This window comes from Zeus faber (genome assembly GCF_960531495.2).
Source record: "Zeus faber genome assembly, chromosome: 7".
Taxonomy (NCBI): domain Eukaryota; kingdom Metazoa; phylum Chordata; class Actinopteri; order Zeiformes; family Zeidae; genus Zeus; species Zeus faber.
The window spans coordinates 4,002,532-4,025,485 of record NC_137203.1 but is presented as its reverse complement, the minus strand read 5'-3'; the positions used below and the strand labels follow the sequence as shown (position 1 = coordinate 4,025,485).

Below are 22,954 nucleotides of genomic sequence, written 5' to 3'. Positions count from 1 at the left end.
TGTGTGTGTGTGTCTTTTACTTGAAGGGTCGAGCGGTTTACACTTGATATAAAGACAGTTATTTTCATGCTTTTCTATTAATACACTTATAGACAAATAAAGTCGTAACCAAAGTGATAGCACGCGTGGAGGGCCTTCAGTGTTGATTAACACACTTTTTCCACCACGGTCATGAAGTAGGGAGTGGGGGTGTGTGTGCCACGCTGACATGCCTGCATTTGGCAGTGTATGTACGTATGTGCTGCTCTGATGGGAAAAGTGAGAATACCCCCACCCCTCCTCCATCACCCTTCCCTCCCTTCTCTCCCTCTTCCCCCTTTTTTAATGGGACCGGCTGTTTGCCAAGGCTCACTGGCAAACCCCCTCCGAGGTGCCCCCTCTCCCTCTCTCTCTCTCTCACACACACACACACACACACACACACACACACACACACACACACACACACACACACACACGCACAGCTACACACCCCAAACACACACTCGCTCCAAACACTTGGGCAAATCCACGGCACAGTTCAATTGTATAATTATAGTTATGCAATGGTGGTTGAATGGCAACCTCACATTGTGCGCTGAGGCAGAGATGGGTGGGTGGGGTGGGGGTGGGGGTGGGTGTAGGAAGCGAACAAGAGGAAGAGGAGGTTCGCTGGAGAACATATTAATATCCAACGTGTACAGAAACGAATCGTAACAACTTGAACGGGGACGAGCGCTGAGGTCCTGCTGTGGAAGACGTCCAGTCGTGTTCCGTGTTAGAAACTGCGTTAAAAAAAGAAAATCTCCCCCAAAATGAAGCTTTTCACACCAAACCAAGAAAGCGTCCTCTCCTAAAGCCTTCGACGCCAGAAGCGGCAGGTTTCAGACTCCCATTATCACATTCTCCCATGCGGCCGGTGGGAGCTGGGCAGATGGGAGAGCCGCTCATGTTCTCATGGCGGAGCACCACCTACAGTGGCAGCGTGCCACGGCCTGCGCGGGCTCGCCGGGCCGTGATGTACACAATGTACAGAGTCCCCTACCTGGGGCGGGCCCTCGGCTTTGTCCTCCGGCCGCGCTCGCCCCGTCCCGTCCCCGCCCGCGCCCCTCTCTCCTCCGTCTATCTCTGGCTCGGCTTCCCCCCGCCCCGCCCGGGTGGCCCGCGGCTTACCCACGAGTCTGTGCGTTTCGCCCGCGTTGCAGCGCCGTTTCCCAGCGTCGACCAAGCTGGGAATAACGCAGGATTGTTTCCGCACCAGTTACCGCTCTCGATTTGAGTCTGTCCGCCCGGGCCGCCTCCAAACGGCGCGTCAAAGTTTCTTGGAAAGAACGACTCTCTCTCTCCCCCCCCGACCAGGGCATCACAGCCCTCGGTCAACATGAATCAATGTACGTTTGAGTGGATTTGTACCCTTATTTTGAAAAGGCCACATTCAGAGAAGCCGTGTTTTAAGTTTTTTAAATGTTTTTTTTTACACACGTGAAGATAAATCAGCGTTCCCTCCTAACCAAACCTTGTATCTGCGGTCTCCGTATTGATGATGGTCACTTAGTGCCTCAAGTGACTCTTTCCTCTGTTTATTTATGCTGGGTAAACTGTCTATTTATGCGAAGGCGGCTCAGGGAGAAGTGATGTAGGAGCCTCTCAGCCTCTGACCGCCAGACATGGATTCAAACCAGCGTGTTGCTTCATGCTCCGTGCCGGTTTTTGTTTTTTGAAAAAATGCTTTGAAATCGTACCAACGGTACCATCGTCAAATCTGATGCCAAATTAATATCATGCGGCGAAATGGGGCTGTTAAAAAGTTTGGCTTCGGGAAAGAAAAATGATATGTGTTTTGAGGGTATGGGTTGTTTTTTTTAAGGGAAACATTATTATTATTTTTATTTATTTATTTATTTTTGACGATTGAGGGCTAACATTTCATAACCACACACCAAGGCCCTGCCGTTTTCAAGTCCAACAAAGCCGTTCGACTTGAGATTGCACCCTTGTGAATGCTTTCTGGGCGGTGTTTTACGGTGTCCGTGGAAACCATTTGGTCCAACACGGACACTGCAGATGCCAGAATGCAACATGGGCGTGGCTGTGTAAGGCTCCTAAATGACCTGTGATGCGGCTTCGGAGCAAGAAAAATGTGACTCGGGCTGCGCGATGGGGGGGGATTCAATGTGCAAGGAATGTGTTTGCAATGTTTACGTGACATTCCACTTCAGGGCGGCATTACATCGTTTGGAGATGGTTTGTCCTTCCATCACTGCAGCGTGTCACTGAACATGTGCAGGTTGAAGAGACGTCTATACAGCTACAAAGGTTGTACACCAGGCTAAACGTGGTTCAAAGGTGTAGCTTGTCATAGCAGTCATGTATTGTCAACGAATATATTTCACTGTTAACGTTTAAGTGTCTTAAAGTGGTAATCCGTGAGATTATTAAAAAAAATATATAAATAAATAAATATATATATATATATACATATATATATATATATATATATATATATATATATATATATAAAATAGTAATTGAATCTCGCATTACTCCTCTGTGCTGTTTGCATGGTGGCGGGGTCCGCCACCGCCGTGTATTCTCAGAGCTTGTTGCTCCTTTCACTGAATCATGTCAAAGATACTTGGTCGTAAATTTCATCAGAGCCATTTGTGAAAAAAATCTTCTGTATATGCATCTTAACTATCCTAGGAATAGTGTATTCAGTGCTGCCTCCACCAACTTGTATTAGGTTTATCGGCCGCTTTGGCCTCCTGTCGTTCACAGGAACGCTATTGAGTTTATTTATAAAGTGGATTTAAATGGAATGGGCACATGAAGCATCTAGATATTTTTGAGGGAAGCATTTTTAAGCATATTTTTCGCTCCGTTCGTGGAATGCCCAGGCTTCCATTCAGACGACACACGGCCGCATTGAAAACTTTGATTTAATTTTAGTTGAATGTAAATAATGTCTTGGCGTTCACACACACACACACACTCTAGGAATGGTAAAAGAGAGGGGAAAAAAAGGCGACCACATATAAGAAAATCCATGGCAGAAAAGTATGCCTTTATCTTTTAATAAACCTTAAAGCCAGGAGGCAACATGAAATTACAGCATAATAGCAGAGCAGAGTCTTCTGAAAACTTAATTGCCTTAATTATAGAGAGAGGGAGAGAGACAGACAAGGAAGTTAAAGAGAGTGGGAGAGAGGGAGAGAGAGGTTAAGGAGAGTGGGAAGGAAAGAGAGAGAGTGAAGGAGGAGGGAGGGGGCAGGAGAGAGCGGTGGGTGAGAGAGAGAGAGAGAGAGAGGGAGAGTGTAAAATGGGGGGAGGAGGGGGGGACTGAGAGAAAGTGACAAGAGAGAGAGAGAGGTTTAGGAGAGAGTCGGGGGAGAGAGGGGGTGAGAAACAGAGCCTAAACGATGAGGGAGGGAAGTAGGGAGGTGAAAGCTCATTGGGCCGCATGCTGCAGGTGTGATCCAGGTGTTTGAGTGGGCGGAGCCTCTGAACTTGACTCCGGTTGGTGCACGTGAACACGGGCACACGCAGATTATTTGCATCCGTGCAGATATCAGTCACCGCGCGTGAATAACCCCTGTGCACACAGCGTGACTCCCACGTCAGACCCGTGTGGGTGACGGTCACTCTGTCACTCTCCGGACGAGTGAAAAGTCCTCCCTCCCTCCCTCCCTCCCTCCGACCTCCGCTCGCTGCCAGACACCGAGCCTCTAAACACAGCTTTCATTTCCCTCTGCGTCCCCGTCCGTCTAGACCGGGCTCCGGGGCCTTCTGCTGTGGTCTGTCTACTCAGGCCCACTCCTCCCTGGGCCTCGGCCTCCGAGCCGCCGCCGCACCTGCCCACGGCCCCCCACCGGCGCTTCAGATGGAGGATCGGCACAATCGCTTTTATTCTCGCCCAACCTTTCCTCGTGGGAGTGTGGATCATATTTTAAAAGCTTCAACGTTATCAATGTCGTCATTATTATATATTAGTATTTGTTTGATTCTCTCCAGAGAAGACAGGGAGAGTTGTATGGAGATTTGTTATGGACTCACTGGTTCCTCTTTGAATTTCCTGAAATTCCCCGCGGGGATTAATAAATTGTCTTATCTTATCCTATTTTTGGCTGCAATGTTGTAGATGTAACCATACGGACATAATGTCTCATTAATTCCAAATGTACTGCTGCTCTGTAGCACTGGACTAAATATTATTACAATATCGATGTTTTGATACGGTTCCATGTTGTAAACATCGTCATAATATCCACATTAATAATAGTTTGTTTTGTGTGTAAATATCTCCATGAAAGCACCGACAGTCGTCCACGAAATATCGCCAAATCAAAATTGAGGTATTCGTCAATAAATAGCAGGGCAACGCAGTGATGGTTGCCCTCGCCAACCAGATTGAGTCAATCGGCAACCATTTCGTGGCCTCTGGTTGCCCCCTTTGGCAACCACTTTTTAACATTAAAAAAAAAAATAGGGACAGCGAGCAGCAAAACATGAACCTTAAAATTCATAAATGTGTTGCATTAGTGATATTTAAATACCAGGAGCAGAACACTGCACGTGCGTTGTACGTTCATTGACGTGCACGCCGCTGCACACAGGCACCTGTTGACAGCAGGACGGCAGGTCAATACAGTCAGGGATGCAGGCAACTCCCTTTTTTTGCGAATTTCACTTTTTTTCATGTCAATTTGGGTGACTCGCGTGAGTCGTCCAAACCAATCGGGAGAGTTAGTTGTTATTTATATATATATATATATATATATATATATATATATATATATATATATATATATATATATATATATATTATAAAAAAAAAAAATTGGTGCGGCAACCTAAGCATTTTGGGGTTTTTTTTCCGTCAGAGATTACGACGCCATCCATGATGGATGAACTAGTTGACTCGCTCTCTGGTGTTACGTTAGATGCTGACACCGTCCACTCCGGTTTGAGTGAAACTAAACTTAAAACTACTACTACTAGGTGTGAAAAAAGATTTTTGTAGAAACTACACGTAAATAAAACAAAATCTTACTGAAACTATATTGTTGACGTCAAAATAATAAAAATAAAATGAATAATTAAAAAATATATAAAAAATATACTGGAAATGTGCCACTGTTACCCACGGTTTTAGTTAGTTTATTTATTCAATTTGGTCTTTGTCACCATGTAGAATAACCAGTTCTTCTCTTTGTAGACAGACAGTGTTGATAAGGAGCATGGCTCAGACCTGGATCTGGAGCTACTTTTAAATGGAAAGATGCAGATGCAGCATCTTAATCACTCAAAACACAAGGTGACTTCAAATGGCAACCATATGTTTTCAGTTTCGGCAATCACTTTTAAAAGTTAGCGTTGAGCCCTGAATAGAGGTATTTGATTTTGTGTGTGCGCGTTCCAACCACAGCTGGTTACGAGTGAGGAGGGCGCCAACACTCTCATTAGAAGAAGATTAAGGACCCGGGTTCGGGTCGGGTAGAACCGTGGCGTCCCGATGAGGATCCCCCGAGAGAAGCGCCGCACGTCGTTCTCCGTTAGTCAGCCCTCACTCGCGGCCACATCAGCAGCAGAGCAAAGTTTGACAGGAAGTCATGACGGGGAGAAAGTTTGGGGCAGAGACGAGGAGGACCGGACGGGGAAAAGACGCGGCGATATTTATCTTCCCGCGGGCGTCTGTCGAGTTTCTCGTTTCCCTCCTTTCCTTCTTTTCAGCGGGTTCGGTCGGGGGGGATGCGTTCGTTTTTGTTTTTTTTGTTTTGTTTTTTTCCTGAAGACAGGCAGTTTGCCTGTGGGTGCATTTTTTGTTGTCGTCAGGCATGTCCCTGCACTGCCGCGTGGGCCTGCCCGGCTGGAGATCCCTTTCTTCTCAGAGCGTCTTACCAAGAGCTATTAATTATTAACCGGGAGAGCGAACTTCAAAGCGGCGGGCGCGCGCTGAATTAAATGGGGACAAGAGGCGGGCGATGTGAGGCGGCGAGGAAAGAACTGGGTGAGAGGGAAAGGCGCCCCCCACCCCACCCTCCCACCACCTCCTCCACCCAACTTCCAAGTACAAGAAGTTACACAGGCGGAGAAGGAGCGGGAGGGCGTCGGCAGGAAGTTGCGCCGCGTGTCGACGACGTGGAACAGAACCAGAGGCCGGTGCTGGAACGGTTCCGGTTCCGGTTCCGGTTCTGGTTCTGGTTCTGTCGGCCCTTCTGCAGATATCTTTGAGGGGGGGTGGAAATATCACTTGCGGGGGGGACAATTATTTGGGCACTAAACCTTCTCCGCGTGTTGCGTGTGTGGGGGTCTCTGGCCTGTGGAGATCCGGGGCGCAGCGTGACGCCTGCGGAGCGTTCGGTGCGTCTGAAACCAACCGTCTGATTAAAGGGACGTTACGCGCTTTTCCTCTCGGTCTTTTTCCCTCTACGGGAAACTGATGAGTGTGATGATGTCACAAGGACTAGACGTCAATGCGGGGTTTGAGGTTACGGATCCCAAACGTGGGCCCGCCGCCGCCGCGCTGCTTTCTTTTTTTTTTATCGTGCGTCCGTCCGTCCCCCGTCGTCCAGCGGGAGCCGAAATAATGTGAAGTTGCTGCGGCGTTGAGGTCCGGCTCGTGTTTTTCCCCCTCACGGAGCGTTGAATGACAAGGTCACAAGAAAGGAGTGGGAGCGGGAGGATGGTTTTTAATCATTAACTCCTCTTCATAGACTCACCTCCCACACATTTCATTCTTGTTGCTCCTCCTCCTCTTCTTCTTCCTCTTCTTCTTCTTCTTCTTCTTCTTGGGGGGGGGGGGTTTCGGCTAAAAGCTCTCAGCGCAGGGTTTGTGCTTCCGCCCAGAAACTCCTCCGCTCAGCCCGTCTCCGTCGCCCTCCGTCGCCCTCCGCCGCCTCTCCGCCGGCGTGGCGGCGCTGCACATTGTCACTTTGATCCTCACCCCCCCGGCCTCCTCGCCCCCACCCCCGCCCCCCGAGTTATGAGCGGCGTTGGCGAGGGCCCAAGGCGCCTGATAAAACCAGGATAGGATCCCGAGCCGCGCTTTTTTAGATCGCGCTCCGCAGACATCAGAACGTTAAATAGGGCACGCCGGCTGGAGCGGCGTTGGCGTGGTTATTCGGGGAACGTCGGAGTTTAAAGGATTTTTCTTATTTTTCTCCCGATGAGGGGAATCCAATTTGGATTCTGCGAGGAGACACTCCGTTTTCTGCATATCCAAGCGTTCCCTTTATCTTTCGCCTTCAGCAGACGGCTTCAAAAGACCTCCCTGCTACACTTTCTCCACCCTGGGATGAAAGTAGGGGTGGTTAAAAGAAAGAAAGAATTAAGCGAACGCCGGAACGAAGTTTCAGCTCCCCTCTTTTTTTCAAGTTGCGTTTCCCGGCGACGACGGAGCACCATGCGGGGCCGTCCCCCCGGCACGACATGCGGCGTTCCAGAGATGGAACTGTTTTGGCCGCTGTCGTGCTATTAGCGTAATGTCCTGCAGATGTAGAGGGCGATGACATCATGACGCTGGTGAGAAAACAGGACACATGTGCTCAGTGCTCCAAGGAAGCCAGGCTTTGTTTACTCCTCCATGTCGCTGCCTCGCTCCGTGCCCTGACTCTTGGACAGATAACTCCCTCTAGTGGCCGTTCTCCAGACGTGTGAAACCCTAACCCTAATGATGTTGAGGATGCGGATCGTAAATGGGGCTCTGTAAAAAACAAAAAAAACCTAAAAAAAACAGAGGTGGGATTTGTGTGTGAAAGTGAAGCCGTTATGGGATGTAAGTCTCACCGGGGCCCTCTCCTGGCTGTTCGCAGAACCGCTTTACCACGGGGCCAACTTGTTCTGTTTCCAGGCCCAACCTTTATGACAAAAGTTGCATCGCTTCATTGATTTGAGTGATGTGCTGTATTATCCCCGGAGGGAAACTAGAGTCACAGTATAGAACGTTTATTCCAGATAGAAACCCCTCCACAGGGACACGTGGACAGCAGGTACATCTGTTCTTGATGCCGTCTTTAACCCTTCGTGTCAATCTCTTCCCTGGGGATCAGGGTTCACCGTGTATTGTCAGATAATATTTCCATAGCTACGCCTCAGTTTGCAAAGTTTCATTTCTTTCCTCCTCCTTTGCGGTGGAGTTGGGATCCACATCGTAAACCCTTGTCGCTCTGTTCCCCAGGCGAAGAGAGCGGTGCAGAGGGGAGCGACGGCCGTCATCTTCGACGTATCGGAGAACCCGGACGCCATCGACCAGGTAAGCAGGAGAAACAGAAAAGAGAAGGCCCCCGGAAGACGGTGCGAGCGGCCCGGCACGGGGGCCGACGGAGGCCGCCCCGCCTCGGCTGCTCCAACGGGAGGCCGGCGCGTGTCGTACACGCGCGCCACGGCCTGGCTCGTCCGTCCGCTGTGGAATTTTTTTTGGGCTCCTTGTTTTCCGAGAGGTTGGGCTCTCACTAGGGCCACGGCTGGGCTCCTCAGAGCTCATGATTGCGCCGGCGGTGAGTGCGAACACGCCATTAACCTCGTCCCCCGGAGCCCAGAAACCGTGTGTGTGTGTGTGTGTGTGTGTGTGTGTGTGTGTCTCTTTCTTCCACTTGTTGTGGCTCCTCCGTCGTTGCTGTTGAGAGCTTTAATACGCGAGTTGCTCTTCTTAAGCGCCTTTGTCGCAAGAATTCTCCTGTGGTATTCATCTTCCCCGCGCCAGGCCCGGACTTGCAGAGGGCTGTTTTTTTTTTCTTCTTCTTTCTTTCTTTCTTTTTCTTTTTCCCCTCCCCTCCTCTCCTTCTCCGCCGCGGGGTTGTAAAGCGCGTAGCTGAGAGATAAAAGGGATTGCGCGCGGACCACATGAAAGGCAGCGCAGGGCGGCTGCGTTAAATTCCCCCGAGCTGCTTTTCCAGTTCGGGAATCGGCAGAGACACGACCCACAAGGCCGAGGGGCAGGGAGGGAGGGAGGGAGGGAGGGAGGGAGGGGCCGAGCCAGAATTAAGGTTCCACGGCCAAAATTAGGAAAGAAGCTTCATGAAGTTATGTACTTGACCTCTTTTTTTTTTTTTTTTTCTTTCCACTTTTTTTTTTTGTTTTTTGTAAGTGAAACTCGGTGCAAGAAGCAGGATCACGTCGCCAAAACACTTCCCATGTAAAGCGAGGCCAAGTTTTGGACTGAACTCTGAGGAGGCGGTAGATTAGCTCATACATCTGCGTGAGAACCAAATCCACCTTACATACTTCTAATGTTTTAATTGCTGTCTGGTATCAGTTGGAGAATCTCCCAAAACTAAAAGCCTTCAAACATTTTTCCCCCGCTTTTTGGCTCATAGACTCATAGATGTCTGTCGTGGAGGAGAACAGACCTATGGGATGGAAAGTGGTGACACCTCTAGAAGGTGTTTGAGTGGAGGCGGCGGGGGCGGAGGAGGCAGCCCATGTCAACATCTCCGCTGCTTCCTTTTTGGGCTCTTTGGAAACGACAGATTGCAGCATCGGCGGCTGGGGAGGGTTAGGGTGGAGGAAGGAGCCATCGAACCGGCTCCGAAACCAGAACCTACTGCTTCCTCCCAGGGGGGCGGGGGCGTCGTCGTCCTGCTGATGGTTCCTTTTCACTTCCCCTGTGGGGAAATGAAAGAGTTGAATCATTTTGGGCTTCATGATATTCAGAAACTTCTCACTAATTATTGAAACAACTCATTCATTAAGGGATCTCCCTCTCCCTCTCTCCCTCTCTCCCTCTCTCTCTCCAGTTGAACCAGGTTGGGGAGGACCCCCTGAAGCGTCCGGTGGTCTACGTGAAGGGTAACGACGCCCTGAAGCTGATGAACATTGTCAACAAGCAGAAAGTGGCTCGTGCACGGATCCAGCACAGACCACCGAGGGTGAGACCCCACGCACCGCGCGCGCGCGCACACACACACACACACACACACACACACACGACTCCGATCGCCACTTTTTTCGGTGCCAATTTGACAAGTATTGCAGTTGTACATTGATCCGGAGTCACAAAGTGCTATGATCCAATATGAACACGTACCGCCATCTTTGTTTCCTTCTTTGAACATTCAACCGTGGGAAACAATGTAGTCGTTCTCTAGGCGAGAGCGCACGCATCACGATGAGGGAATGCAGAGCACGAGCCAAGTTTGATTTCAAACACGTTTTAGGATCTGGAGACCAAAGCGATGAAAATACAATACGCGACTTTTGTGACTGGTGCGTAAACAACAACAACAGTACAAACGTTGTTTCAGGAACCGCCGCGGTCCGGGCCCCGTCCTGCGTGCGTGTTGTGCTGGAGCGACGCTCGCCAGACACATGTGAACGTTTTTGGGCACCTCCGCCTCCGGGTCGCTCGGTTTGCAGAGCACGACGCGGAGTGTCGGGTCTGGAGGCTCCAGACGAGGGAAATCTGACCCTTTTCTCCTCCTCTGCCCCGGGGCCAAGGGCCCGGCTCGGCCTTCTTGAAAGAGATGGATATCTGCACTTTCAAAGAGCTGTTTATTCGCTGTGGAGCCGGGATAAGGGGCCGACACACTTTGAGAAGCAGGTTGTGTTGACACAAAGAAAGCAAACGCCAGCGAGCATTCTGATAAGTGAAGGGACGAGTGTTCAAGCCGTTAAGAGAAACTTCTCTTTTGTGAGCTTGAATCGGCCAAAACGCGGGCTGGTCTGGAGAAGGCCCCCCCCGCGGTGTCGCGTGGAAAATGTTGCTGTTTGTGCTTGTTCAAAATGCTGAAATATATCTATTTTGGGCGCTGATAATGATCGAGATCTGAATCAACACGTTCCCTGTGCAACTTGGGTTCCCAACCTTCATGTCCCAAGGCACCGGCGGGCGTGGTCCTTTATTAGAGGTCAACACAAGGTTTCAACACCAACCTCAGAAATAATATTGTTAAGAACAATTGTTTTTTCCTTTTTTTTTTTTTTTATAATTTTTGGGGTCATGCTATTTCAACCAAAGGTTTGAAAGAATATGATTAAACAACAACAAACAGAAAAAGACATGCAACGCCAACAAAGAGTGTCTTCAACCAAACTGGCTCAAACCCTGGTCTCGGACGATGTCCCGCGGACCGGTGCCGGGCCACGAACCAGCGGTTGAGGACCTCCGCTGAAAGAGTCTTTTTGTTGGTTGTTGAAGGACGGTGACGTTGTTTTTCCCCCTCTGCTCCGTCTCTCCTTCTTCTCTCTCGTCTTCATTCACTTTTGGTGAAATGTTTTTGTTATTCCGGCGGCGGCGGCTCTCCCTTGTTGAAACAGAAAGACAAACCTGGATCTCAGCACCTGGATGAACACAGATCTGATAAAGAGCAGAAATAATGATAAAAATAATAATAATAATTATAATAATAATACATTTATTCATTTCTCTCCGAGACGACATTATTAGTTGAAACCAAATGTAATTTCCGCTCAGAATATTCAGCTCGGACTCGTCCGGGTCACTTTTCAGTCGTGTGTCCGGTTTTTTTCCTCACAGTTCTCTTGACTGATTGAGAAGGTTGTGACTTTTCGCCGACCTTGAGCCACGCCCGGCTCCAGTCTGACGCTGGTGTCTGTTCCTCCACAGCAGCCTACTGAATACTTCGACATGGGAATCTTTCTGGCCTTCTTCGTGGTGGTGTCTCTCGTCTGCCTCATTCTGCTCATCAAGATCAAACTGAAGCAGAGGAGGAGCCAGGTACACACGCACACACACACACACTCACACACACACACACACACACACACACACACACACACACACACTCGCACACACACACACACACACACACTCTCACACACACACACACTCGCACACACACACACACACTCTCACATACATACACACGCACACACGCACTCTCACACACACTCTCACACTCACTCACACACAAGCACACACACACACACACTCTCTCTCACACACACATACATACACACACACACTTACAGTAAAGGGTCAGGATAATTTTCGTGCTTCTACTTTGGCACAAAAAGACTAAGCAGGTACATGCTTGAAACACACGAAACACATCCATCAAATATAACTACACACATGTACACTACCTGCTTCCTACACACACACACACACACACACACACACACACACACACACACACACACACACACACACACACACACACACACACACACAGTGGTTCCAGTGGCCTGAGCTTGTCAGGGGAAGGCGTCACGGTGCTGCAGACTGACTCATCTTGTCGACACAAAGCGTCGTTCAGCGAGAGGATCAGTTTAATGAACGACAAGTTGGCACCAAGTGTTGTGACAAAGCAGGAGTGTGTGTGTGTGTGTGTGTGTGTGTGTGTGTGTGTGTGTGTGTGTGTGTGTGTGTGTGTGTGTGTGTGTGTGTGTGTGTGTGTGTGTGTGTGTGTGTGTGCCTGTGTGTGTGTGCCTGTGTGTGTGTGAGTCATCATGAAATTACTTTGATGTTAATTGGGGGAAAAACAGAAAGGATTCTCAGGCAAATGACACCAACCAACTTCCTGTTTAGCAACATCCTGTTTACTCTCTATGGTAAACGGTGAATTGATTTCAACATAATATTTAAAGGTGCAGTGTGTGGAATTTCCCAAACAAAACTTTGCATAGTGGACTTTTATGGTTTGTTTTGTTTCCTTCTACCGTAGCCCAGAAGGGACAAACCAAACCCCGGCTTCGGAGAGGGCCTTTCGCGTTTTTTTTCCGCAAGTTTCACGTCCGCCGTCTCTTCCATGGGGGCGGCCATGTTGCACCGCCGTGGGGAGGGGCGTTCCCTCCGTTGTGACCGGCAACCTAGAGGACACTAACTTCTACACACTGCACCTTTAAATCAATTAATTAATCACAACCCTTTTTTGCAAAATCGTCAAATTCCACAATCACAAGCGCATTTTGGCACCTGTCTCCCTCTAGCGCCGGTGATCCGCCGCCAGAACGGTGTTTCTGTTATATTAATGATTAAAGGTTATATTTGACGTCTCCTTATGGAAGGACACCGTGCGTAACGGGGACACTTTCTCTGGGACTCCCCCCGATCGCACCCTCTCCATGCGTTACGTGCAGAAAATAAATCAACGTTAATTCTGCTCTTCATTTGTTTTAGTTTTTCTCTTAACCAATAAAAAACAAAAGAACCGTTAAGAGTACCGGATCGATAAGCAGTATCGGTAAGAGTAGTAGTACCGTTGGAATGTTAACGATACCGACACCCCTAATTCGTGGCCCGCCCCAACACTGTCAGTTGTTTTGTTTGGAGGAACGGGGCGCGGAGATGGGCCGCACGGAGCGGCAGGTTCCATTCACAAACATAAAAATATACTTTTGATTCCTCTTGTTTATAATTACACATTGAAACGTTTCCCCCGTGGAGTCGCTTCTGTCGTTTCTATCCTGTTATCGTCCTGCACGCGGTGACAGGGGAAAAAAAAAAACGGCCCGCTCCACCTGAGAGCCTCAGTGGCCTGACGGGTTCAGGGGGGCAGCTCGATGACAGACTTGAACTTCACCTGAGACAGTCCTGCGTCTTGGCTGGATCTCCCTCCTCACCGCCCCCTGTTGGCAGAAATGGGGTATAGCGCTAAGTTTGAGCTCCAGCGTGTTTCCCTCCTTGACCCTCCTCTCTCCCCCTCCCACCCCCCACACAGAGCTCCATGAACAGGATGGCCATCCAGGCTCTGGAGAAGATGGAGACACGCAAGTTCAAGGCCAAGGTCAAAGGTCAGCGCGAGAGCAGCTGCGGCGCGTCTGACTCGCTGAGCAGCAGCTCCACCTCGGACTGCGCCATCTGCCTGGAGAAGTACATCGACGGGGAGGTGAGAGAGCCGGGGGTTCCAGTGGTTGCTACGCCAATGGCTGTGGGGGGGCGGGATGTTAGAAAGACACCGATCAGTTTGGGGGGGGGGGACTTTATCGCGGGCTTTATCGCGTTGCGTGCTTCTCACGAGGTGTTTCGTGTGATTAAAACATAATGGAGGGTGGGGTTTTTTTCGGGCGGGGGCGCGACAATGAGCTGCGCTGCAAGTCCCCCGACGCGCCTGGAGACCTCTGTCCCTCAAATCCGCTTTCCGGTGTGTTTCCCGGAGGCGAGCCGCAGCCTTTCAATGCACCTGGAGAGATAACGGCGCCCGGCGCGCGTGGAGGTCCTGCTTCCTGTCCCCCCCCCCCCCCCGTGGTCTCCTTTCAGCCCTGGGAGCCGTGGCTGCGGAGGTTTGCCTCCCAGACCCTGATCTACGGCCTGTCGAGGCTCCGCAGCATCAGCGTTGCTCATCGTCAGGGACACAGACCCCCGATGACTGTGCGTGCGTGCGTGCGGTTGTTTTTGTGGGGGGGGGTTTTTTGCGTCTCCTCCATATGAACAGGAACCATGGCGCCAGGATTGCACGGAGGAAGTGGTGATATGAAAGGCTGAATGGCATCAAAGTGTTTCTTTAGCCGGGCACAGAGATGAGTCACATTTTAGGGGAAAGGGACGATGGACGGACGGCGCTGAAAGAAGGTCTCGCTCGCTGAAAACACGGCAATTCATATTCATAAATACTTGGGTTTAGAGCCCCCCCCCGACGGCACATCATGGCATTCCTTTCATAGCTGCCGTCAAACGAGGCGCGAGGTGTTTGTTTTGTCGTAGGGAAAAAAGCAGCGACGCCGAGCATCAAAGTTCCGCCGGAGACGTCGTATTTTTATTCATCTTTCACTTGTTTCGGGGGATTAACAGAACCCTGCTGCGCTTGAAAAGTTGCAGAGCTGCTGCTGCTGCTGCTCAGTGGAGGCTCGCTGGTGCTCTGCTGCCACCTGCTGGACGTTACTCAATGTGCACACTGTGCAGTGGGAAAAAGAAAACTTAGATTCCACTCAAAAAGCTACGATTAAAAAAAAAAAAAAAAAAAAATACATTTCAGTTTGAGATAAAACCTTAAAAAGAAAAATCAACAAACGCCGCGCGCCTGCTCGCGCTGTGTTGAGGCGGGAACGTGGCTGTAACCTTTGACCTCCTCCACCACAGGAGCTGAGGGTCATCCCCTGCGCTCACAGGTTCCACAAGAAGTGCGTGGACCCGTGGCTCCTGCAGCATCACACCTGTCCCCACTGCAGACACAACATCATCGGTGAGAACGCAGGAGGCACCGCAAAATACAAAGAATGCGGCCAAAACCATCCACAGCTGATGGTGCCGCCGGGAGCACATGACGACCAGATTCAGAATCCAGAACCATGGAAACAACAAACATGTAGCGGTAACACCTCTGTTATTCTTTTCTTCTTTTGCCAGAACAAAAGAAGGGGACCCCGGGCCCGGTGTGCATGGAACCTGCCGGCTCCCTCCACAGCCGCCAGCAGAGGGTGGTGCTGCCCGTGCACTACCCCGGCAGGGTGCACCGCGCCGGGCAGGTGACGGCCTACCCCACCCGCACCAGCATGGACCCCCACGGGAACCCCATCACCGTGCTGACCGTGGACCAGCACCCGGACCCCCAGGGCCTGTACCCGGCCCCGTCCACCTCCGCCTTCCTGCGGGGCTACCACCCCACGCTGCACCTGGACCACACGCTGAACCCGCACCACTGTGCCCTAGAGCACCGCGGGCCCCCCGCCTACCCCCCTGCGCACCACGCCGCCTTCAAGCGACCCAAGTTCCATGGCCGCAGCTTCTCGCGGACGCCGTGCTTCTCGCAGTACGAGACCATGTACCAGCACTACTACTTCCAGGGCCTGACCTTCCCCCAGCCGCCAGAGGGGGCGCAGGGGCCGGCGCTGGGGGGGCCACTCGGCGGGGGGGCGGCCCCCCACAAGGGCCACCATAGCAGGGCCTTTCAGCAGGGGCTGCTCTACCCCACGGTGGTGCACATGGCCCCCGCCTCCGGCTCGCGGCTGGTGGACGGCGGTGGCTCGGCGCTGGGCTGTTACCACGGCCACCGCTCGGTGTGCAGCGGGTACCTCGCCGACGGGCCGGGCAGCGACAGCAGCAGCAGCAGCTCGGGCCCCTGCCACTGCTCCTCCAGCGACTCCATGTTGGACTGCACCGAGGTCAGCAACCAGGGCGTGTACGGCAGCTGCTCCACCTTCCGAAGCTCGCTCAGCAGCGACTACGACCCGTACGTTTACCGCAGCAAGAGCCCGTGCCGGGGCTCGGCGGGGGAGGCGGGGGAAGACTCTCTCACCCCCGCTCCCTCGGGGCCGGACTGCCCGCAGCCGCCCCCGGGGCTGGCGGGCGGCGGCTCGGGGGAGCGGCTCTCCGGCTGCGGCCCCGAGCCCGGCGGCGGCACTACCTCAGCCGTGGCGACGGAAGCCACCGCAGCGGACAGGGGGAAGGCGGGGCAGGAGGAGTCGGGGGAGGTGGGGGCGGCGGCAGCCTGTAGCTGCTGCTTCGAGGTGCCGCCCCCCGGTGTGGAGGGCAAAGCGCAGGACTCGGAGCGAGCGCACTGCCACAGGGGGGCGGACTTCCCCAGCGCCGTCCCCAAGAACTACTTTTCCCCCGAGCACCTGCGGGCCCCGGCGGAGCAGCTGGGCTACGAGGTGCCGTGCTGCTTCTACAAGGAGGTGAAGGTGCACCGCACCGGGCGCTACGCCGAGGACTACGCCGTCAACGTGCAGTACGCGCACCCGGACCCGGACCCCTGCTCCGGACAGGGCTGCTGCGAGCTCAGCCAGAGGATTCCCATCATCCCCGAGGACACGGACTGCGAGCTGGGCGCGGCGGCCGAGAGCCCGGGCGGCCCCCTGCTGGAGGCGGGGGGCAGGACAGGACCGCCCCGGGGGGCGAGGGAGGGGTTCTTCTCTGCGTCGGGGCAGTTCAGGGGTCCCGCGTTCCCTCCAGAGGAGGAGAGTCGGGCCCTGTTCCCGCCCCCGCGCTCCGCCGGCCTCCACGAGGCGGGAAGCACTACTTCGAAAAGCGACGGGGGTCTCGCCATCTGACTCTGAGCCTTTGGAGCGAGGACTCTGTAAACGCTGCGGTACGACGTCAATCAATCAAACCCTCAGTTGCCTTGTTCTAACCTCGCACGCCAAGCGCTGAATGTTTTCATCTTCGATTGTGTGGATTTCTACTGAAGACGATGGCCCCCCCCCGCCGCGCCGTGCGCCGGGTCCCCGCCCGGTGAGGGCAAGCGCCGCGGGGGGGGCCCGAGGGGTGGAAACTGGACCCGTAGCGGCTCGGTCGTCAGGGCGACACGGGATGATCCAGTAGCGACTGTGACTCGGCCCGGTCCCGGAATCAAGACTCCGTTTGGTGCAACAAGTTGAGATTTAAAAATTTAACTTTTTTTTTTTTTCTTCTCCTCATTCTTCTTAATGTTCGTCATTTGCATGTACATGTAGGTGTACGTGAACACTGTTGCCTATTAAGCTTCAACAAACCACCAACTCCAATAGAAAGGTTTATGGAAATAGCTTTACCAAAACTGAAAGACGTGATTGTTTCTCTCTTGGTGGGTGGGGGTGGGGGGGTGAAGCTGTGTGTTCTGGGAAATGCATAGAAATGTGAACACATATTCCACACTGGTCTCAGTTCTTCACATTTCTGTCCAGTCGTGGCCTACCTGTAATGTGCCAGATCCACAGAAGCCTTACGCTGGTGAACCGTCGTAGCCACTTCCTTCTCTTCCGACGTAGAGGCTCTACCTCTCACAAGCCCTTATCTTTTAGTTTGTTTTTTATTTTTATTTAAAAAAAAAAGTTTCTTTTTTTTTTTTTTTGGTTTCTCGCCACCACTTATTGCGACTTCCTCCTCGAAGAGTGCTCTTGGTTAATCTACGGTTCTTAAGGTTCTCGTGCGTTTGAAAAAAAATTAAAAAAAGGCCAAAGGTAAAAAGGAGCAGGAAAATACTCATTGAGGGTTCCTCATTGTACTGTGACTTATTTTGTTTGTCGTTTATTTTTATTATTATCTACAATGCAGTTACACGCACCACAGTGTATCATCTGATTGGCTGCACACAGTACATCACACGCTCTCCATATCGACGCTGTTTGTCCTGCAGACTGTTTTTATACTGTTTCTATGAAATGTACCCAAACCTTCTGAAATAACCCTATTTATAACCCAGTGCTGTAATCAAGTGAGAATCTAATCTTGCCTTTTGCATAGAGATATGTACCTACTGCAGATATAACATTTTGGGGTACTTGAGTCACTATTTAATTTTTTTATTGTTTCTAGCACTTAAGAAGATTAAAAATGTGTACAAAAATTAATATTTTTTAATTTTTTAAGAATATAATTATTTTCTGTCATTACCATTACAAATGTTATAAAAAGAAAGGCTAGGAATCCATCTGTGTATATTTCTGTACCTGTATAGCAACACATTTCATAAATGGAAATATGTTCTCCGAATATTTATTTACTAATATATTTATCTTTAAGCCATGTCTTATGTTGAGAGTGTATGGACTTTTTTGGAGTTATCCGGTTGCTTTTATTTTGAGGAAAATCACTAATATGAGACTTTGTATATACATGGTTAATTGCACACGAGACAATTAAATCTTCTATGACCAAAAAACTGATTTTAAAACTTTAGTACCATACAGTTTTGTAATTAAAGTGTACAAAGATCTGTAAAATATACAGTTTTATTCAAGTAAGTCCTGTTGTGGCGTCTTCTTCTTCTTCGACTGTAGCGAGATGTTCACTTTCTTCCCGAAATGCCAGCTCTTCAACGAGTCTCGTGGGGACGAGCAGCAGGGGGGACCAAACCCAGATGTAGATCCAATGCCTTCCTCAATGTAAAATCTGTGGAGTTTACTCAAACACATTATACTATTTGTTTTTTTATATCAGGATATATTTGTATATCTTACACCAATTGTGTAGGAATGAATTGTACTAAGGATCTGCACTTGATATGACGAGTACTACTACTTAATACTGTAAGTACATTTAAGATCAAGTTCCTAGTAGGCGCCCCTACATTATAAAGTGCCGTCTAGTGTGCCCGGCCTGCGTGGAGGTGACCTGGTGGCGCGATGTTTCAGTTTCAAGCTTTTGAGTTTTCCATCCCAGTAGACGACCGAGCTTCCCAAGACTTGGTCGTAGCACTTTGGGGTTTCAAGGAGTTGAGGGTTCAAGGCCGAGCGAGCTTTTGACAGGCAGCGGCCCAAGGGTCTGTTTAGAAGCGCCCGGAGACCAGGGCTGAGTGAAGGCAACCTGGTGCGCTGCGCTGCGGCATCACTGCAGCCGCAGGTTCCAGTCTTGCTTCTTGAGGTGATGGAGGAGATGTGCAAGCTCAGTGACTCAGAGATGAGCTGCTGGACGCTGAGGACTTCAGGTTTGGGAGTTGAGGGCTTGACGCAAGAGGGAGCTTCTGAAAGGCGGCTCCAGGAAGGTGAATTTAAAAGCGTGTGAAGTGTGAAACAGCTCAGAGTTGACTTCTATAACGCTGTAACATCACCTGATGACCTTCTAACGTTAATTCACTGATCGGATTTTGAGGATACATTAGTCATACATCAACTGTACGTACAAGGAAGCTGAGGTGCGGCTTAAATATGATTTATGGACATATACAAATTCATGTTTGTGATACCTGAACCCTCAAGTTTTCAATCACGTTCTGACTTTGACTTTAGTATCAAGTGAAACCATGAGCTCACTTCTGTTTAGCAACAATCACTTAACTTCCTGTGGCACGGTGGCACAGTGCATTGCACTGCTGCAAGAAGGTTCGATTCCCGCCTGGGGCGCTGTTGGCACCGTGCTCCGGCGGTTATCTCCCAAACAGGAGCCTTTCTGTGTGGAGTTTGCATGTTCTCCCCGTGCTCACATGGGGTTTCCTCCACCTCACGTCAGTAAGGACCCCCACCAAAAACATGCACCCATCATGGTCTGACCAGCGATGGACTCTTATCACCTGGTCCCCGGGCGCGTCCACGTACGCTGCCCACTGCTCCTGGCTGTGCCCCCGGAGGAAGGACAAGCCAGGATGGGTCAAAAGCAGAGGAGCCATTTCACCGGCCACCATCAAGCGTGTGTGTGTGTGCAAGCATGTGTTGTGGAGTGTCGTGTGACGATTAAAGACTGTTTCTTTCTTCTTTTCTTCAAACCAACTCATCATTTGAGCTCTGAAGTAACTTTAGTTTTGTCCACATTGGAATTTGATGCTTGAAATGACTGATGTGAGATGACTTGAGGTGTTTTCCTCCCATTACATTTGTACCTGATCTAACTCCATCTGACTCAGTTTTCAGGAAATGTTTTTTATTTCATTTTACATCAATATTACAGATACATATGCTTGCATTCAGTTTTTGGGTTTCAGTAAATAGTTTCTCTCGCACTCATAAAAAGTTTTGTTTTTTTTCTATAAATGTCTTACAGAAATATTTCATACCTTTTAGGATTTGAGCGGTATAACCAGCCAAGCACAGATCCCACTGATGCAGTGCGAGTTAAAAACATTTTAAATGTTTTTGAGGCTTGGCTTTGTGATCCTCACAATAACACCAGCGTTTTCCTTTGTACCACCCCCCCCACAGAAGAATAAATATCCCAAAAAAAACAAGTGTTGGCTGAGACCCGCTTCCCTCGAGCAGTGTGGGATCTGAACCCCGGACCGGAGGCAGAAGTGCACCTCACAGCTTGAAGCCCGAGTGCAGGGCGACCACGCCCCCGGTGAGGTTGCGGTGCTGCACGCGGAGGAAGCCGGCGTCCTCGATCAAAGCCCCAAACTCCTCCTGCAGCGGGAGCAGCGAGGGAGGGATCGGCGTCACGCAGGGGGGGGAAACGAGAGCAGAACAAATAAAGAGACAGAGACGCAGCTGTGAATAACTCATAGAGACCTGTGGGAAGGATGAAAACGGCTGATCAGAAGAACCGTCCCGGCGGTCGCGGGCGGCGAAGCCGAGAGAAATCCCTCCCACTTTTTAAACCGAGGCTGAGGCTGAGCCGGAGCACGCCGGTGATTTGACACCACGTCTCTTTTTTAATATCGGAGACGCTCTAGCTCAGCGGTCCTCAACGGGGCGGGTCCAGACCCCAAACTTTATTCCCCGTCCATGCGGCCACTTCCAAAAGATCTCGCTCCCTATTTTTTCTGGACACCAAATTTACCATGCTGCGCTTTTATTTTGAAACACCGTGTCCGACTGCGGCAGGTGGCCCTCGTGACCTCACAAGCACGACCGTCGCCACCGGTCACACAGTGATGGCTTCATCAGTATGGACCATCACCGCACCATCCATGTGGACGAAGAAATCTTAAATAACGTGTGATGAGTCATGACTCAAAGTGCACCCTCAACCACCGCTCCAGCTGGTGCTCGGGCGTTGAGGTTTTGGTCTTGGAGATGTTCTCAGACGTCTCACTGCGGATCGGCGCTCGGTGCCAGTACGGCTGCTCACCTGGTCGGGAAACCTGCGGATGCTTTCCACCAGGTACTGGTACGACTTCCAGTCCCCGGCGATCACCTCCCCCAGCACGGGGATGAGCTGGAAGCTGTAGGCATCGTAGAGTCTGAGGGAAGAGGACACAGCGTCCTCAGCGTCCGCCGTTCAAAGCATTTTTAGAAGAGTTTTAAGCAGAAATGAATAACCGGTTGAGGACGTTTGGGGACACAGAAAAATATAGTAAATATTTTTTGGAAAAGTGGGCGTTCACGTGGATGTTATCGAAACAAACTAACTTTGGTCTAATTGCGCTTTACTTTCCTGAGAGTTTGAATCGTCAGGCGCTCGTCACGTTTTTCATGTGATTTTTGGAAAGACGTCATCAAAATATGTTTCACTCTCTCCATGTTGTTGAACTGTTGTTAAGATGCATGGAAATCATTTTTCCAGTAAAATGAGTCTGTGGAGCTCTCTGAACTCCTGAAGGTATGAATAATAAATAAATGAACTCTCTCCCACCTCGCCAGCACGGGGTTGGTCACTTTGCTGAACTCCAGACACATGAACCTTCCGCCGGGTCGCAGCACCCGAAAAGCCTCCTGCAGCGCCTGGAGGAAGCAAAGGCTTGTTTGTCAGACGGACGGAGAAATAAAATTACCCTAAAAATTTAGGGATCGTTTGGATAATGAGCCCGAGAGTTCGTTCCTGACCTGGTCCATGTGGGTCACGTTGCGGATGCCGAAGGCGATGGTGTACACGTCAAACTGGGCGTCACCGAAGGGAAGCTCCTCCGCGTCGCCCACCACCCAGGACAGGCCTGACGCGCACGCACAATTAAATTCACTGTTATCATATTTAATCATAATTGTATTTTAAAATTTGCATATTTAATTAATATCTTTTAGGTAAAAATAATATGTACCAAACTTTTTATTACAATTCTTTTTGTGTTTTTATTAATACTATGACATGTATTTTTAAATCAACCTTTTTTTTCTCCACCTTTTTCAAGTCTACTTTTTGAGCAACAGTAATTTCCATTGGGATGAATCAAATCGGAACATTTCTCTGGCTCCGCTCTGGGAGGCCTCACCGCTGCTGATGCCCAGGCTGTCGGCTTTCTTCTTGCCCACTTTCAGCATCTCCTTGTTGATGTCGCAGACCACCGCCCTGGATCCCCGCGACTCCGCCTCACCGTCCGCGCCGTAGTTCTCTGAGACCTCCTGCCAGGACGGCGTCTGCGCGCTGCGCGCCGCCCACCGCCGCCGCCGGTCCTCCACCGAGCGAACGTAGTCCAGGAAGCGGAAGGCGATGTCTCCTGGAGACGCAGGGAGGACGCAGGGTCAGCACCGTCCACCCACAGAGGCGGTGACGGTGGGTGGATGGTCACAAAATACGAGTGCGGAGGAGCTGTTTTTTTCCATCTCAAAATTGGTTTAGAGTTTGTTCCGGCCGAGCATTTACATGTATGATGAATTCAAATTTTGCTTTTAATAAATAAAATAAATATAATAACATTTTAGGTAAAAAGTTAAAATGGCCAAATACATAAAAAGAGAAATAGTCAAATATATAACAAATATGAATGAAGAATCTTTCATTTTCACACAGCACACCTCACTACAACACATGCATGCACGCACGCACGCACGCACGCACGCACGCACGCACACACAC

The 22,954-nt window shown here is 50.5% G+C and overlaps 2 protein-coding genes across 2 annotated transcripts in view; one reads left to right on the top strand and one right to left on the bottom strand.

The window, feature by feature from the left end:
* znrf3 (zinc and ring finger 3) overlaps positions 1–17,319 on the top strand; it is a 62,569-nt gene extending 45,250 nt beyond the window's left edge. Inside the window, exons 3-8 of the mRNA XM_080004506.1 lie at positions 8,156–8,230; positions 9,714–9,845; positions 11,543–11,653; positions 13,599–13,766; positions 14,957–15,059; positions 15,224–17,319. Coding sequence (XP_079860632.1) covers positions 8,156–8,230; positions 9,714–9,845; positions 11,543–11,653; positions 13,599–13,766; positions 14,957–15,059; positions 15,224–16,866 — 2,232 coding nt within the window. The 3' untranslated portion in view covers positions 16,867–17,319. The remainder of the gene's footprint in view (positions 1–8,155; positions 8,231–9,713; positions 9,846–11,542; positions 11,654–13,598; positions 13,767–14,956; positions 15,060–15,223) is intronic.
* Positions 17,320–20,143: 2,824 nt separating this feature from the next.
* coq5 (coenzyme Q5, methyltransferase) overlaps positions 20,144–22,954 on the bottom strand; it is a gene marked incomplete at its 5' end in the record, with an annotated part of 5,444 nt that continues 2,633 nt past the window's right edge. The window contains 5 exons of the mRNA XM_080004376.1: positions 20,144–20,625; positions 21,293–21,404; positions 21,797–21,885; positions 21,988–22,094; positions 22,371–22,595. Coding sequence (XP_079860502.1) covers positions 20,524–20,625; positions 21,293–21,404; positions 21,797–21,885; positions 21,988–22,094; positions 22,371–22,595 — 635 coding nt within the window. The 3' untranslated portion in view covers positions 20,144–20,523. The remainder of the gene's footprint in view (positions 20,626–21,292; positions 21,405–21,796; positions 21,886–21,987; positions 22,095–22,370; positions 22,596–22,954) is intronic.